This window comes from Schistocerca serialis, chromosome 6, assembly GCF_023864345.2.
Source record: "Schistocerca serialis cubense isolate TAMUIC-IGC-003099 chromosome 6, iqSchSeri2.2, whole genome shotgun sequence".
NCBI classification, from domain to species: domain Eukaryota; kingdom Metazoa; phylum Arthropoda; class Insecta; order Orthoptera; family Acrididae; genus Schistocerca; species Schistocerca serialis.
This window is the reverse complement of record NC_064643.1, coordinates 574,493,172-574,512,314: the sequence shown is the minus strand read 5'-3', so window position 1 is coordinate 574,512,314 and position 19,143 is coordinate 574,493,172. Positions and strand designations below refer to the sequence as shown.

The 19,143-nt window shown below is 40.2% G+C and overlaps 1 protein-coding gene across 1 annotated transcript in view; it reads right to left on the bottom strand.

Annotated features, from left to right (window-relative positions):
* LOC126484111 (alpha-catulin) overlaps positions 1-11,715 on the bottom strand; it is a 395,942-nt gene extending 384,227 nt beyond the window's left edge. The window contains exon 1 of the mRNA XM_050107489.1: positions 11,629-11,715. Coding sequence (XP_049963446.1) covers positions 11,629-11,715 — 87 coding nt within the window. The remainder of the gene's footprint in view (positions 1-11,628) is intronic.
* Positions 11,716-19,143: the final 7,428 nt, after the last annotated feature.

Genomic DNA, 19,143 nt, shown 5'->3' with positions numbered 1-19,143 from the left:
ACATTAAAACTAGCAACACTCAAAAATAAAACTTCTCGGTTATCCAGCCGCGTCAATTCGAATAAAATGCTCGAGCTTTCGCTGGCCATCTCCGCCATCGCCGTCAGGAGATGGCCATCGAAAGCTCGAGCATTTTATTCGAATTGACGCGGCTGGAAAACCGAGAACGTTTTATTTATGTATGCCGTCGCGAAAGACTCCGAGGAAACACTCAAAAACTCATTTTTACGTTATTTTGTAAGATAAGATGAACTATCGTACGCATTTCGGCTGAAAATGAGCCAATAAAGGTTAGAATACAGTTCTTCTGATGATTAATAAAATGTGTCCACACTACATAAGAGTTAAAAGCGTAAGTTCAATCTGATATTACTAAAGTTGTAAAGATGGCCTACTCAACAAAAATCATATTCATACATGCGCAATGTGTAATAAAACTTCACGGCTTTTCTAAATTCACGTTACTACGATTGCTACAAAGGTCACGGTGGAACGCGCCACCTCTCGTACCAACCACTGCTGCACGGCCCTGTGGGATGGACTTCCAGGTCACACATCAATGATTCCGCGAGAGGGCACAGTGACGATGGGTTCGATTAGGCAGTGAATCAGAGATTAGTGAAGCTCCAGACAGCAGACGCCTACAACAGGAATCGACAGTGGGAATACAAAATTTCTGCGTCGTATGTAAAGAAAAATACGTTATACAGCGTCTGCCGAAGTGTTGGATTAATACATGAACGACAAAAATTCATCAGTAGACATACAGTCTCCTAGCAACGCAGACGCAAACTGACAGGGAAGAGAATTACAGCAGTAAATAACTTAGAAGACCACAGACTGGGACGAAAAATACGATGGTTAACAGAGTATTTTATTCTGTTAATGTCGTGCCATTTTCCACCTCATTACAAACAAAAAATACGAAATCATACCATACTTTGTTCACAAACATTCCAAATTTTGATAGCTTATTTGCTAATCTAATTCTCTTATCTCTTTCAAAAATCAGAACAATTTCTTGTACGACGCCTGCTAGTCACCGGATAACGTACAACATATAAGATATAATACGTTGCACAACAAAATTAAGGATTACCTCTTCGAAACCCCGTGGTTGACTCCCAATGCGACGCGTAAGTTTGAAATTTTCCTCAAAGGTGTCTACAAACTTGCTATGTAATGGCGTACAAGCTTAACACGCTGCGACTTCACCCTAGGACTCGGCGTTGCTTCAAACAGCACGGTGTTGACACATGCCATAAAAAGGCAATAACTCAGTAGTTCATGTGAGCTGTAAGGTGAGTAAAGGATCCTGCATTGGCGCCGGGTTTCACCATAGTTCCGTCGAATGCCACCATGGACGTGTACCACGGTGCGAAAGTCGTCATAGCCACTCTTACCCACAGTTCACCTCTTCTTTTGACGTCTCTACAATGTAGATCAAAACCACGACACCCAGAGTCTTACAGGTGGCAGAGAAAAACATTTCAGACAAATTGCCACTAAAAATCGACACGAAAAGGCCTCAGGCATTGGAATAAAGAGCGTCATTAAATTTAACCCTTTTCCATGGGACGTGATTCCCAAACATTCCGTGGTCGAAAACGACAGTAATATGAGCAACACATACTGCGACACTGCTGACACCCTCGGGCGTTTCAACCCTTCTCTGAGGACAATGTGCGACTGTATCCCCATTTAACGTGATCCCACCCCTTTGGAGTGCAGCGCGACCGCCATTTTTGCTCTCGTGTACATGATGGAACCACTAGGGACCGTTCACAACTATTCAACGAAATCTGAACGTGATCCGAAGCAGTAAGGAGTAGTTATGCCTTTTGAACCCAACTGACGCGGGAATGGAACGTTAACATGCGCGTGAATGAAACGTCACAGCTTCCCTCTAAGATCATCTAGTTCGGCAACACCCTCGCACCTTTGCTGAGCTCGGCCTTTCAGAAATTTCCATACCAAATCCGACTGGCGGCTGTTCTATCGCCTGAATGTAGGCAAACAGCACTCATGAATATCAAAGGGATTGCCTAACTGTCAGGCGCCAGCAGCCGCCAGACTGATTTTGGGGGGGGGGGGGGGGGGCGTGTCTTTGAGGGACTCTGCTGTTTTATTCACACACATATTAACGTTGTACTCCCCCCATGATCATTTCAAGAAGAAGTACCTGTCACTGCTCCGGATCACGTTGAAATTGCGATCGCAGAATCGTCGAAAGAAGATGTGAAAGGAGGGCAAGAGGAGATATGAGAACTTTTTCATCGTGTGACACGTCAACGTTGGCGTTGGGCAGAATTGTGTTGAGATTTGGTGTTAATGTGACATCGTTAAATTCACCTTACAGCTCACATGAAATTTCTTAACTGTAGCCTTTCTATCGCATGTGTCGACACGTTGCTGTATGAAGCGTCGCCGAGCCCGAGGGTGACGTCGCAGGGTGTTAAGCTTTTAACTATTACAGAGGAAGGTCGTAGGCACCTTTGAGCGGAATTTCAAACTTACGCGCCGCAATGGAAGTCAGCTACGGGGTATCGAAAACGTACTTCTTTGACTCTGTTGCGAAGTTTTTTTTTTTTTTTTTTTTTTTTTTTTTTAACACTTTGCCGTCCGTACGTCTCGTACAAATGTATTCGCTTGGCGCCGGCAGTGCTAGTTCGGATTACATGGCTTGTCGCCGGCCGTTCTTGACATTATCGGGAGATTATAAATTGCTAAGTTTTACTAATCTCGTAGTTAGTTCTCATAAGTTCGCAACCCTATTCCCCTACTTTCATGAAATTTCGTAGATATACATACGTAAACAAATACAAAATTTGTTTCATATATTTATTTGCATTGTCTTTGGTACTTCTGTTTCGTATGATATGCAGCAAAACAGTCTCCAAGATGTAACGCAACTCCACAAGACTTGCACATTAAGTTTGTTGTTCTTTTTGTTTTTGGAGCATACATGGCAGTTCTTTCGTTTTCGTAACGGAAATGAGTATTAGCTGGTGTTGCTTTATGTGACCGGAAAGTGTGTCAGCCGAATCATGATGAGACGTACGCGATGTAGTGGCAACCCCCAAGTTTTGCTCAGAAGCAGGTACATGGTCTTTTATTCACGAATTACTTTCAATAAAACATCGTGAAATTTGAGACTCTTGTGGTCTGCATTGAAATATTGCCATGTACGGAACGCATTAAATAATGCACAATTAAAGAGGTACTGCAAACCTTTTTTGACCATTTTATAGTTTTTCTGTATATAGGGTAATAAATATTGGTCTGCCTGATCCACTCCTTTCATGTATTTGTTGTAGTCTAATACACTTTCAGTTTTTTTTCGTAATTGATTTTTATACGTTTTCTTTGAGTGTCAGTCAAAGTGGCATTATGTATTGTAGAGATCATTCGTATCGTTTTAGTTTTCGAAGCTCTACATACCTGTGCAAGTACTTCACCTTTCCGTTGATAAGTTTCAAACACATTGACTTTTGCGCGCTTTAATTTTTCCGGAAATCCTATATTTTGCCGTATCGTTCCACAAACTCTAATTTTCTTTTCAAGTAACTTCTCTGCAAGTTCTACACTGTTATAATAATTATCCATGTAGAGGTGATGCCACTTTCCATAAGAAGGTGTCAATAATTCCATCACTATTTTTGCTAAAGGCTGTCCAGCGCCGCTATATATCTTGAATGAGGAAATGTATCCCGTACTCGAATCTCACAGCTTCCGAATGAGTATGCCATATTTCGTAATTTTCGGCGGATTTTAAACTTTAAAATTTAACCGTCCACGCCACAGTATCCTTCCTTCATCAACTGAGATGTTTTGACTTGGATAAGAGTTTCTTTAAACTTTTTGGAAAAATAATGAATTACGAATTGCATTTTGAAAAGCAGGTCGGCATTATCCGGTTTATTGCTGTCGGAAAAATGATATTTGTCTGAATCCGTTGCGGGACATCGTTTTGCGAAGTATCGGTGTGTCTCTCAACGGATTCGTTGACCAATAATCATCGATCCTTGCTTTTTTTTTACAGTTTCTATAAGGATATAGCAAGCCTAAACCATTTTCTAAGTTCGGGTCGCGTAACGTCGACATATTTGGCACTTTTTTTTATCCAGTTCCCTTCTATTGCAATTTTGACTGTAGTACTTTTTGGTTTCGTTGCTAGTATATTCAGAGAGAGATTGTTCCCAATATACAATTCTACGATATCCTCGACACTCTGTGTATCTTTGGGAAATATGTTTGGACCGGGAGATCCTTCTAATTTATTATTGGTCCTCGGTAAATCAAAGTCTGACCACTGTGCACTGTCGTCTTCTTCTGATTCATCCGAATCAGTTGGCAACCGTAGCGTTCGCCGAATTCGTCTTGGACGTATTTCACTATCTTCCGACGATTCTGCTTCACTTTCTTTTTTTTATGTTCAGTGTCTTCTTCCCACTCGGCCAAGTCGTCCGAAACGTACGACAAGACGTCCGCGCATTCATCGTAAATAATCGTATCGTCTCTTTCGTCTCCCACGATGAAAGGGCACGTACTCGAAGTGTGTTAACTTATTGTTACCTAAACAAAACAGCAACAGAATGCAAAAGATAAAGTGCTGTCGCAAGCCACTGTGCGATACTAAGCACACGACACAGCTGTGGTGTCGCCGGCCGGCCGTTGACCGCTATTTCGCTCACGACACCACTGTGGTGTGGTGTAATATCGGAAGAACTGTGATGCGGGAACATATTTGGCCCCGACGGCCGTTGTTTTAGTGTAATAAATTTACAAAGCACCCAAGTGTAATGTTTCCACATGACAATAATAGCAGTCATAAAAATAGCAGATTGTTCGAAAGGCCTAGGTAAAACTCCTGGTGGCTAAAACAGTAACCGTTGTTCATAAAGCTGCTCTTCTTCAACGGGCAAAATAAATATTGAAACTGAATAAGTAGCTGAGTGGACCAGCGCAGTGCGGTTCGACGAGTCGCGATTTTTAAAAAAAGCAAGATTTCGTCTGCATCAATGGTCCAAAGAAACGTAATTTGCAGTACGGGGATGGCAACGTGTAGTTCAGGCCGGAGGCGGTTCTGTGATGTTTTTAAGGTGGGTTTCGTACCAGGCCGCGGGCTCGCTCATTCAGGATACCGATGGGGGGGCGGGGGAGGTGGTGCTGTGATGTTTTGAGGGTGTGTCGTACCACGACTTGAGCCCACAATTCAGATTATCGTGAACATGAACGGGAGGTATATTTTAACATACACTGTGTTGCTCTTCCTCTACATCTTTACGATGAGTATTCTGTGGACACGCCCGTTTTCGAAGATGACAAAAGCTGTGTTCACACGGCTGCATGCATACGTTCCTGGTCTGGCAATCACTCACTTGTTATGCAATCCATCGCACCCCTACTGGTACGAAAAAACAATCATCCAATCTTAATCACCCACAGACAATATCTGGAGCTATTTCGAACCGTAGATGAAAATGGGCCAATCAACGTACCCGCAATTTGGTAGCTCTATGGGTTCTAACCATCAATGAGTGGGTTCAGCTGGGTACAGCATACCTGAAGGTATTAGCGTCATGTCTCCTATAAGTGACTAATTTTTTGTCCGGTGTGCTTTATTTTCTTAGCATATATAACGCTACGCAAAACCAACACTATACATAACGTATGCAGACACTGATGCGATGAATATAACACTCATAACAATTTTTACTGTGACGCGGCTTGATAAGCTCAAGGGATCGAAATCTGGTAATGGCTAATAATGAAGTGTTATGTTCAAATAAAAGAATGTCTACTATCGAAATTGAGATCATTTAAGAAACAAGACTACAAAGAAAGAGTGGAAATTTCACTGCACGCTCCGTCACAAGACTTTCCGCAACGGCATCTGAGTAGATCTGGTCCTCTTTGCATCCTTATGGACTATGGTATGTTTCTACCAAATTATCCACTCGATAAACGCCTTACTGAATAACTCCACGTATTTTTAAAATATGAGCAAATTCGTCACTAACATACACTGAGGGTGTTATCAGAAAAACTGCCATTTTACCATATTTAACTATAGGCAGTTACTTTCTTTCGTAATGTTTGCAATTCACACTTTTCACGCTAATCATTTCGACTGTTCTGCAGTTCGTAGCACAGCTCTAAGAAAATTTTACACAACTGCAGAGAGATTTCATAACAATGTTTTTTTCATCCTTAGGGTTTACAGATTTTCAGTCAACTCACGAAAATGATTGGTAAAAAGGTTTCTCTTCCAAAAATGTCGGAGGAAGTTGTTCGACTTTAAGCCATTACAGCTCACTGTTGCGAGTGCAAAACACTACATATGGCGAAGCCACAGTAATGTAAGCACTTCAGGTAACCAATGTTCACTTACATTTCTCCTTTAACCGTTTTGTTATGCAACTTCTGTCAACCCAATGCTCGGAAATTACACTTAAGTAATACCACTGTCTCATCTACGTATCTCAAATGCTTACTCCACTCTCAGTTTACAACTGCTAGAACCACAGTTCCCTCCTTAAGCCAAAACTACAAAAAAGACAAATGTAATGAGTGCTGTATTGCCATGACCACATAGCAGAAGTGATGTTAATTAGTGCTCTGCTGCCATTCAGACAGAAAAAGACATTGTCAAATTTTAGGAGCACATATTCTGCTTGTCTGGCAGTTGGAACCAGTCATAAAATTGGTGTTAATATGGGTGTCAAAAGAAGCATATTAATCAACAAAAGATTTATGTGCAGCTTTGTTTAGACAGAGTGCCAAATCTCCATGTCCTCAAGTTCACATATTGCTGCAATTTTGCATCTAGTTCAACAGTTATTTAATGTGAGAATCACAAAAGTATAAATATATACCCTTTTTATAAACAACTGCTGCTTGTCTAGGCTCAGTCCTACTGAACATATTTTGCTACTTGCACCTACAGCTTTATATTATCTTTAGCACAGACTTGGTGTGTAAGAAACCACAGCATTACATAACAGTGCAGAGCAAGTACATGCCTGTCTTGTTTAATATAAAAAACTTAGATCTTACTTAGAAATAATTATAGGACTACTAAGTATTTGGGTATGCTGACTCCAACGCTTTCCCTTATTTTCACCAGTTATGTACTACCTGATGGAATCCATTAATTTTGCTGTGTCGATGACAGTGCATTTAAAAATAAGGTGTGTAATTGCTTGTTTAACTATTGTTTGTGTGTTTATCTGACGTGTTCCACACCCAGGACGATCCTCTCTTTTGAGGGTCTATGGAATGTATAATTAATCTAATCTTCTGTGACTGTTGTCTGTTCAAGATCCCAAGAGTCAATAAATTACACTGTAATGCACAGTTGGAACTTATCAGAAATAACAGGGGGAAAAAAAACAGTACCATATCTCCAACTGTGCCTTTGTGAAGTAGGTCTAAGGATAGCCAAAGCATAAAAAGCTAGTGAAGTATTTATTTTTGAAATAAATGCAGGCAATAACCGACACGATTTAACGTGGAGACTTCTCACGCTAACAGTGTTTCCAAAGAAAAAATTACACAGTAAGTAAGTAAGTAAGTAAGTAGAGTGCATGGAACATGGGCGTACATTAGTTGCTTGCCTTGTAACACAAAGTAGTATTTATTTAACAAGAGACACACATTTTCTACATGGTTCTTAAAGCAAATCACTGAAAAATTAATACACCAAAAATTCTGGGCCTTCCTTTATATGAACTCTCTCTCTCTCTCTCTCTCTCTCTCCACGTAGTCCCTGCTACGCTTAAACAGGACAAGCAATAAAGCAATATACCATTACCGATAACTACAAACTCACAAGCATATTTTGTGAGCCCAAAGGAGTTGTGTGTGCAACTAAACATACACAAAGCATCTAATTCCTGAAGAGATCCTACAATCTACACGGATAGCTGGAAGGTTAGAGCTCAATATCCTATGTATGCAGTACCACCGGGCCGTAGCAGTTGCCCAGTCTGGAATGTAACTGACCACGTTTTTGTTGAAGAAATAACCCCTGTGTTAGATTTGATCCCTGCTGTATCCAAAAATAGGTCCAGTTCTTTAATGAATGTGGCACCTGGCTTATTTTAATGTGTAATATGTTACTATGTAAATAATATTTACTTCATCTAGGAGGCTTGTATGTTTGTGTAAAGAGTGTCTTTGAGATGCTGGGAAAGGAAGATTAGCCTTTGAACATCCCACTAGTGATGACACCACTACAGGGGAAGCACATTCTTAATTGGGCAAACCAAATGGATCAAAAAAGTGTTTCATAGGTTGCCCTTTGCAGCACAACAATTGGTATACAGCTGTTTGAATAAAGTGAAAGTAGATGATATATATGTCTGCAATTTTCAGGTAGTATTGAGTAGCATCAGGATACAACTCAGTTGCAGAACAACAAAGGAATCATTACTGTGTGTGGCTAAGAGTTGTGAGCCCACAGTTCAGATGGCTGCCCAGCTGGTAAGCTGTATATTGAAGCTTCACACCTCAAGTTCTAAGAACAACAAAGGATTCAGATTCTTGAAACGGTGTAAGAAATAGTGCAGATACAATCAACACAATGAACAAGGACTAATATTGTTGAAGCAAGTGACTACAGTTACTTTGACAGTATTAACTACTGAATTAGAACCAAACGGTGCATACAGAGAATTGAGGTATATAATCATCTGCTTGGTAACTTACATAATGATGCATGGGTGATGTGTGTGCATCATCCACACTGAGGCCAACAGCAGGCACTTGAGATATACACAGTGTCAAAGCTGAACTACAATTGCTGTCAACCTTTAAGTTTAATAGTATTTAGTTGGTCACCTGAACATATTTATGAAACTGCAAAGACAAGTTTGATGCTAACATATCTGCAATCACAGGACATAGTACACACACACACACACTACTTGCAAAGGGACATTACTATGTGGCTGCAAGCTGTGTAAGTAATGAGAACACAGGGTTGCTGACATTCTGCATGATTCTACCATCTCTTACTGAACACAATTGGAATCTCCTACAGCGGTCTTTATAGCAACAATATTATGGGACAACTAACCAAGATTAAAGTCAACAAATATACAGCAGCTAGCAGCTACCAAGTGAATACAGAGTAGGGCATTGTAAAGCTTCCATCTCAGCTGTTGTTTGCATGGATTTAATCCTGCAAAATTAGTACAATATTAAATCAAGTAAATATGTTCAACATTAAATAAACTAAATACACATAAACAATAGTTGAGGTGGAATCATTAAATGTCTTTCAACAAATACACGGTTGTGGTAGATCACATGAAGAAAATCATCTATAAATAGACACCACACACCCTTGCTAGTAAACAATCTCAATATTTTTATATTGTGGAGCTGACATATTTGATGTATAATATGGTTATTTCTAGTCTATTATCTTGTGTATTTGTATATCAGGATAGTGCATCCATTACCGAAACAGAGACATACCTCCATGAACATATTTGTTTCCAAATTGCTTATGTGGCCAACAGGCATTCTTTTATAAACAACACTTTGAAATAAGATAATCAAGCCTCACTGCCTTAGTAGACAATTGGATTACACGAGTAACATTTCCACGTTGTGTGTCTTTACATGGCAATAGAGTTAAGTTTGGCAGTCCACCAATCAAAATATTTTTCCACCTGTTCCAATACTCCAGAATTAGATTTTCACTCTGCAGCAGATTGTACGCTGATATGAAACTTCCTGGAAGATTAAAACTGTGTGCTGGACCGAGACTGGAACTCGGGACCGAGTTGGAGTCTTGGTCTGGTGCACAGTTTTAATCTGCCAGGAAGTTTTGTTCCAATACTGTTACAGAAAATAACTTGACCAACAGGTCACACAGAAAATAGTGAAAGTATATGTAATCAATACACACAATTAAAGATAGCTTCCTTCAAACAGAACAAGATGAGACAGCATCGTGCTCTTCATTTGTGTAACAGTGGTGAACATATTCATCCCGAGAACTGTCTTTATAGGGTGCTTGTCATATACTGTTTATTGTTACTAATCATATATTTACACAACACTTAAATCCCACATCTTTCAGCTGTGTTGGGCAGAGAGAGAGAGAGAGAGAGAGAGAGAGAGAGAGAGAGAGAGAGAGAGAGAGAGGGGGTTACTGGTAAAATTTATTGCTGCTGCTGAGCTGTCCACTGGCTGGGAATGTTGGGGTTGTTAATAACTACTTATGATCAGCACTAACTCATCTTTTTCATTCCTGCGACTTCCACACTCAATAATAACATGTTCATTTATGGTCCAAACATGTGAATATACACAATAAACAAAGGTTGTGACTGAGACAATGGGAAATCTCTATGTTCAGATAATTTGCCCGTAATTGCACTGTTAAGTTGCACAATGCTGCCTCAACATCAAGCATCTTCTGTCATTACATCCTCTTATTGCTGGATGTTTACAGAGCTTATTTTCACAAAGACTGAGGATTAGAGACAGCCTCAATATTATATTAACTTGTCACAGGACTATCTTGTGTTTTCCTCGGTATAGAAGATAATTCGTATCTCTCACTTCACATACCATGATATACACCATTGGATTAAAAAATATCCACTATTTTAGGATGAAAGTTTCAAGCGAATCAGTTCATCATATTAGGACGCAATATGATTAAATGTCAGCTCCAACATGTTCCAGAAATTGTGGAGAAAGATGGTATATTTTATGTTACTCTAAAAATAGTATTGAGAGAAGAAAATATCATTACAAAATTCATATGTGAAACAATACTCCTAAATTCAATCTTGACTTATGGAACAGAACAGGTTTTAAGCATACATCCATCGACGTCAGTGTTGAACACGGAAACAAAATATTTTACCATCACTTAACGCAGATATTAAACGAGATGGTTGCCAAAAAGTATTGGCTTTAGAAGACAGAAAACTAGAATAGTGCTGATAAACACGGTTCCATATTGCCAAGTAACGCAGTCTACTATTTTGATGGAATAGATATATACGTAAACGCCGAAACGACGCGGGCTATCATTTGTGAGCCACATAATTATGCAACTATCAATAACGGTGAAATACTGTGGAATGAAATGGTGAAAGAAAGTTATATCGTGATTGTATGTAATAAAAAAAGCGGAAAAACAAATATCGAAGGAAAGCATTTTCTGCAATCGAAAACACCTACCCTGCAAACACACATGAATCATTTCAGTACACTGAAATTAAAACTACTTGCGTGCTTCACAATTTCAATCTTTTGGAAAATAAATTTACGTTCAGTAATAAGCATCTAGTAACCCAACTAAGAGAAAAAAAAAACATTAAACATCTGTTACTTCTGCGGCATATTTGTAAAAATTGATGTTTATTTCATGACATTCTAATAAATTAAATCGTTCATCAAGCACTGTCATAAAAGTTGTTGTTTTATTTCACGGTGCGTCACTGACAGCTAATAAAGCGTTGTCTATGCAAATATATATACACACACACACACCCACTTCTCATTTGATACACACAACACAGAAAGGCGATATATGGTATATACGCTGCGCAGGTCATTCGTAAAAGATGTATATAGGTGTGAAAAGTTATGCCCTACCTGTTTCACTAGCGGGATTAGAGTCTGTTCGATGCTTTTAGTTTTAATTTCCAAGTTATTCTGCTCTATCGGCTTCTGTGCGGCCATGTTTGGCCGAATGCACTACAAACCAAAGTTATTGTTTGCCGTTGTCAAGCTTGACGTTATCAAAGACATTACATGAATCACAACCTTGTCCAGAAGTTGGCGAAATGCTCAATGAACAGTGAGGAAGTAGCGATAATACGAGAAACTACACAAACACAGACGCCTTTTGGATGTGCATTCTGTATAAGTGTTACCAATACTTAAAACAACTGTCTAGTTGCCAATTCTCACGCAAATTCCAATCTCTTCAAAGAAAATATTCATCACACACATGCACGGAATTTATCAAATAAGAGCAGACGAACAATTACCAATACGCACACTTTCGATATAGCTGCTGAAGGGGGCAGCTTAATCGATATAAATCAATTAACATCGACCGATATTGATGGCTGCTAATATCGCTGCCAACGTTTGTAAGCAAACGAAGTTGCGTTAATGCGTCTTTATCTTCAGATTCGGTGGTGATACATGGAGTTAAATACCGCTAAAATTATGTAAATGAGTTTAAAATCGCATTATTTATTGCCGTTATATACTACCGTATGTTGTTGACAACCTACAACTTTAGCCAATGCAGTATACCAACGTATTTAGATTTCTATCGATTTTATTGTTACCAGTATTGCCAATTAACTTTTTAGGAGATAACCCTGTCCTACTAACACCATTCAGCTTTTAGCTGGTAAATGAGTGTTTTAGCTAGGTTCCCGATGAATGGACTATTTCACAATCATTTGTCTCCTTTTCCGCTTTTATGGACTGTGGGGAAGCATTAAAATCCTTGCTAGTCAAGGGAGAATTATCTCCATTGAACTAAGTTTCAAAACGCGCATCAGTACCAGTACCTGTATCCCACGAAAATATATTATTCAGGATAACAAAGGAAACTAAAACGGTGCTGGTGTGTGCTTTGGGCACGTCAGCCTACACATACACAAGACCAAAAGCATAAATACGACATATAAACAGGTGAGACTGGAAACGCTGTTGCAGCATAGCTGATATCAGGGAAGTTTCGCAACTACATAATAATGAAGGAAGCTGTACTAGCAAAGAGGACTTCCATTTATGCAGGATCAGTCAGAAGTCATACGCTTCACAATTACAACAAACGATTTGCCAGCGACTGAATTGAGGAGATGAACATCGAACTTCTGTTCAGTGCAGTAATATGCTAAATGTAAGACGTAATGTAACACTAGTGCACATTTATGAAGTTTGTTCTATAAATACCTACAAGCCTTATTTAGATTTTTAGTGTGAAAAAATAAAGTTATACATAAGAAATTGGCATGCAGATCTTTATTTAAATACACTTTTGTGTCAAAATATTAAGGATTTTTAAATGTGCTGATGTTTTATGTGCATATCATTGAAATAAAATCTCAGATTGTTATATGTGCATTTGTAGTACAAGTACATCCGAAAATCATTTCTCTAATAAGATGCACAAAGCACACTACTAAATCTTTAGCGCTTTTCGGAAGCTTTACATTTTTGAATACTGGTGTCCATACATTTCCTGACCAGCCATTAAAATAAAACTTTACATTGAAGATACGTTACAAAATCCTGTGGAACAACATTCCCTGAAGTTATTTTAAACAGCTTCATATACTTGTTTGAGTAAATGTGAGTAAATTATTTTTCAAAAGTATAAATTCAAAATAAAAAAGTCCCATGAAAGCAATATCAACGTTGATTACATTTTGGCTTGTATGTGTATAAAATTTGATCGAACTGTTCTTCTACAGTTGGAGTTGTCTAACAATATTGATCTTATTGCATTTTCGTATATGTCCATATCCTTCTTAAATACTTTTTCACTATACTATTATTATTGCAGAAGTATAACTATACAACAATAAAGTATGTTTTACGTCAGCTCTTTTCTGGCTTTTTTTATAGACACATTTAGATTATTTCGTTTTGGAGAGTTGGCAACTCTTATTGTTGCTCGTCTCTTGTCATTTCATAAGTCCCATATTACCGGTATGTGTTTTGTATGAAGTCATGAGAATCGGCAACAACTGAGAAGCAAACAGTTATTTAGGATAGAAGATACACTTATACAAATTTTCAGACCTTTATGAATATTCTTAGTAGAAGTAATGTGAAACTGAGAAGAACACAATGAAGACACATTTGTGGAAGTAAGCCGGCAGATGAAAGAAACCCTAATGTAAACATGTGAAATGCAATGATGACTGTGTGTGTCAAAAGGATAGATGTCAATCAGAATGAATTTTCAGTTATGAAGAAAAACATTATTTATTCGCATATTCATGAGTTATTTCCAAATTTTCCGTTCCAGAACACAGTTCTATAACTTTTAATAAGGATGGCTGAGTCAAAGTCTCTTACATCAAGCAGACTGATAATGTCATTGCCTTTCAAAAACTCTGGACTTTTACCCTTCTAACAAAAATTGGAAAAAAATGAGAAACACAGTGAAAATTTAAATAAACATATAAACTAAAAAATAACTAATTTATTGGCCTGTTAATGCTTGTACATGACCTCAATTTTTGCTATGCTTGGAAAAGGAAATTAAAATGAAAAACATATGTAACAAGTTCATATTATTCCACTAATCGACATTTTCTTCCACCAAAGCGTCCTCCAGAACGTCCACATAAAATTCATTGAAGTCATTGAAATGTTTCTTCCCATTTTGGTGATAGCTGTTGGTGCATAAAACAATTCATTAGTCTGTAGAATTTTCGTAAGTTAGTTCTTCAAAGCTCTTGCAAAATATTTATTGGACACTGTGTTTCTTATGCTGAAAAGTCTTGCTTATCAGTGTCCTTTTAACCGTGGATCAGCTCCTCTCAGTGGACTTCTTCTCCTTTTGCATCAAAAGGTGCTGTTTCCCGATGTATCCACTGGAATAACACACCAAGATTGTTTGAACTCCATGTTTTGCCTGTAATATACGATTCCTGATAATAACAGATCGACTACGTTTGCACATATTCCAGTCTCACAAGAGAATGTACATCTATCAGAGTCCATCAAGACAATAACAAATAGTACAAATGTATTTCAAGATAATTTGTTCTCTGGTGAGCATTTATTTGACGTCACGGAGGTCAGCAGCACCCACAGCAGCACAGAACAGACGACTTCATCCAGCTGATAGGAGCACCAGTTGGTGATGCACCTCAACGACAACATAGGATTGGTGCAACTCTGATCTGCACAGATCGTAAAACACCTCCTGAAAGTGGAGTGCTTCCTGCTTACTAACCACCTTAACTCTTGAACACCTTTCATCAGCCAGTGGGGAGCAGGAAAACGGGACATCTCATTCCCAGAATGACATTGTGGCAATTATCGACAGCCACATCATCAACAGCCATTCGTTCTTCAAGTTAGCTTCTTTGACTCTAAACTTAGCCAGTCACATATTGCTTGCTAGTATGCGCTTCCTGTTATTCTGGTCTGAGTTAAATGTAATAAAAGTGTACTTCAGTCACAAGTGTAGTTTCATTCTACTCTCCACTGGGTGTAGTGCATGAATACCCACAGATGTGACCATGTTTTTCCCTTGATTTCGTAATTTCACCATTCCACGCCGTTTGTCTTTGTGAGACTTCGGCATAAACAGTTACTAACAATGGATCAGCTTAAAACCAATGTTCCATTGACGTCACTTCTGCTGGATGTACCACGTGTGACAGAACAGTGCTCCTCTGTGCAACTGCAACCGCAAAATCATCTTGTCTTGCCGACAAACATGCCACTGTTTGAACTTAACCCTTTTGAGACTGCCACCTTGGCGAGAATGCCACGCAACGTTGCCAGCCAGCTACAGACATCACTTTCTCTAGCAGCTATGGATCTACATTCACTTTATCAGAAAGACTTGCACTTTCCCGACATTCCAGTTGGCATGTGATTAGTGTTTCTGTTAAGTGTTTAGACTGTTTGTAGTTGTGTTTTCAAACGGCTTTTGCCACTACACACTGCATCCGTGGCTTCCCCCCATCCTTCAGCGCTTGACGCAGTGTGCGTGTCATGAAGACAAACCCCTCCCACATCATCACTGAGACGTCGGGGGATGCCGTAACTTGGACATTGCCACTGCACTCTCCTCACTGCACTTCGCCACAATGGACTACTTCCATGCCTCCATTTGCTGCTCCTGTTGTGTAATACAAGAATGTCAGATAATTTCCGAATTTACCACAATCACTCAAGAACAAATCTTGACTTGGTTTGCACTGGTCGACAGTATTTTGTACATCCATGGGATCCACAATGATGATGCTAAATTCGTGTGCCTCATCGGCCAGTTGCTTGAACACACCAGCCTGGTTAATGACCTAAACTCTCGCCATCTGTCTAGCCTAAATACGCCAAGTGCTTCTAGACGTGGCCCTATGGACGTGTAGGTGAAGAAGTTACCTCAGGACCTGTAACTACAACTACTATCTCAAGTCGCTGACCCTTTGAGTGCCCAACTTTACCTCTCTGACCAATCACAATACACAGTAAGACATCACCAGTTCTTGCCCTCAACGAGTCGTCCTGTGGTGGTCACAATTAGCAACAGAACTTCACCCACTCCCTTTGCCTCTCGCCCATATAGCAGGGGCCAAGCGAAATCGCACTTGACACTAGACAGCACCATGCTGCCACTTGGGAGCCATCTATTAGTTCTGCCATTTCTGGATCCCCACACTGCTCCCTCCATTGACGATAGTCCGCTGCTAGTAACCAGCGTAGCACAGCAGATGGTGCGAGTGACTCTTATTGTGTACTCCACACCTTGTCTGCCCATTATCCTGGTTCCATGTGATGTTTGGTGATACCACAAGGAACTGTTAACCTCCTTGTGTGCAGCACCCAAACATGCAACATGGGCCAGTCTAGGCACCTTGTTCATTGTCACTGCAATAGGGCGCCACCTCCAAGATCAGTCATCATCCCCTGTATCTTCGTCCTCCAACAGACTTTGCATGCTCGATTGAACCACTTATATGCTGTTCCTTGTCGACAAAGGTGCCAATTCAAGTGTCATCCTTCCCTCCATAGCCCCTCTGAGCCTTATACCATCGTGAGTGGTTCCAGAGCAGCGAACAGCTCCAATATTACTGTCCACAGTGCCGCCAGTCTTCAGCTCCAGCTTACATCCAAGCTCAAATTCCACATCAACGACATGTATGGTGTGGTCCTCAGGTTGGATTTACTTAGACATTCATGCAATTGCCTTGCTTCACCACACTTTGGGCATTTGGATTCCTGCTTCCTTGGCCTCCACCACTACCTCACCTATGGCTCACTGTGACTTTCTCACCACATAGTGTTCTGAGTGCTCTCACCTATCAGCTTCTCTTGTCAGTTTCCTCACTGACCTTTTGACTCAACCACAAGACATAGATGCATTACACACCAACAACAACATCATCCATCAGCTGATCAGCCATGTGTCACCTAATTTGGTGCCTGCTCTCCACAAGGTCAAAGACCTCACTGCTTCAAGACCACCTTATGTTGAGCGTCCTGCCAACTCACTTGCTGGCTCCTGTTCACCAGGCACATTCCAAACATGCAAGGTCAGTGACTCTCATTCCCCTAGTGCTTCATTTGATGTTTCTTTTCCCCTCATGGGAAACCATAGAAACCATACATGCGTCCATCCAGCACCTGTGAACCACATGCTGACGTGATATCTAATGGTATCTGCCACTGATTAACTTCCACAGAAGGTTCTCCCATATGGTACAAAGCTAGACACCTTATTGCTACAAAACTATATCATGCAACGTCCACCTTGCAATAACTCTTAGATGCTGGCATCATAGGCCCATATGACAGCAGCTGGTCATCCACAGTCCACCTTGTTCCTAAGAAAGATGGTGGCTTTTGATTAAATGGACATTATTGTAAACTCAATGCACATACTGTTATTGACAACTATTCAATATATCACATTCAAGACTTCGCATAACATCTACATGCATTCAGTTCTTTAGTGTTACTGACTGTTGAAAGGCTTACCATACATTCTGATGCACAAAGACAATATTTCAAAGACTGACATTAACACACCATTTGGCCTGTTTCAATGTTGCTTTATGCCTATGGCCTGAAGAATGCTGCCAAACGTGGCAGTGGTTTATCGACTCCGTGGTGTTTTCATTACCATTTTGCTATGCTTACTTATATGATATCCTCATCTTCTCCAACTCCTCTGGGGAGCATGAGTGACACTTATCTTAGGTATTCATAGATCGTTTGGACAACAGTTTTGATATCAGCCACAGGAAGTCACAACTTTGGCACTGTAATGTTACCTTGCTCGGACACACTGTCACCCCAGTGGAGTACATCTGATGTTCAACCACATTGCTTTCATTAGTGAACTGGGTCTACTCGAAACTTATCTCGTATCAGATGCTTTCCTGCCATGGTGAACTTATTCCAGTGTCATATTCCTCATGCTGCTTCTCTACAGGCTCCCCTGACAGATGCCCTGATGGGTGAAAACACCTCCGGCACATGCAAGGTCTCCGCTATATCCTTTCTTTCAGGAGTGCTAGTTCTGCATGGTTCGCAGAAGAGCTTCTGTAAAGTTTGGAAGGTAGGAGACGAGATACTGGCAGAAGTAAAGCTGTGGGTGCCGGACGTGAGTCGTGCTTCGGTAGCTCAGTTGGTAGAGCACTTGCCCGCGAAAGGCAAAGGTCCCGAGTTCGAGTCTCGGTCGGGCACACAGTTTTAATCTGCCAGGAAGTTTCATGAGATAAGTTCATTTTATCATTGTTTATTAAACTAAGATTAAACTATGATTTTGTGCATTCATTTTTAAATTAACATTTCTTAAACGTTTACAATCTAGGACCCGTGGTCTAGGGGTACCGTCTTTGATTCATAATCAAAACGTCTTCGGTCCCGTGTTCGATCCCCGCCACTGCCTAAATTTTGATAAATAATCAGCATTGGCGACCGAAGACTTCCGGCATAAGAAGTCAGCCTCATTCTGCCAACGGCCTTGTCAAAGAGGGCAGAGGAGCAAATAGAGGTTCAGGGCACTCTCTTGTCCTAGGGGTGGGAAATTGCCCCTAAAGACGGAAGAATCAGCAATGATCAACGACATGAGGATGCAGAAGGCAATGGAAACCACTGCATTAAAGACACGTAGCGTGTATCCACAGGACATGTGGCCTGTAACTGAAGAAGTGTCATGATGATCTCTCCATTGGCAAAAGAATCCGGAATAGTCCCCCATTCGGATCTCCGGGAGGGGACTGCCAAGGGGGAGGTTACCATGAGAAAAAGACTGAATAATCAACGAAAGGATAACGTTCTACGAGTCGTGGCGTGGAATGTCAGAAGCTTGAACATGGTAGGGAAACTAGAAAATCTGAAAAGGGAAATGCAAAGGCTCAGTCTAGATATAGTAGGGGTCAGTGAAGTGAA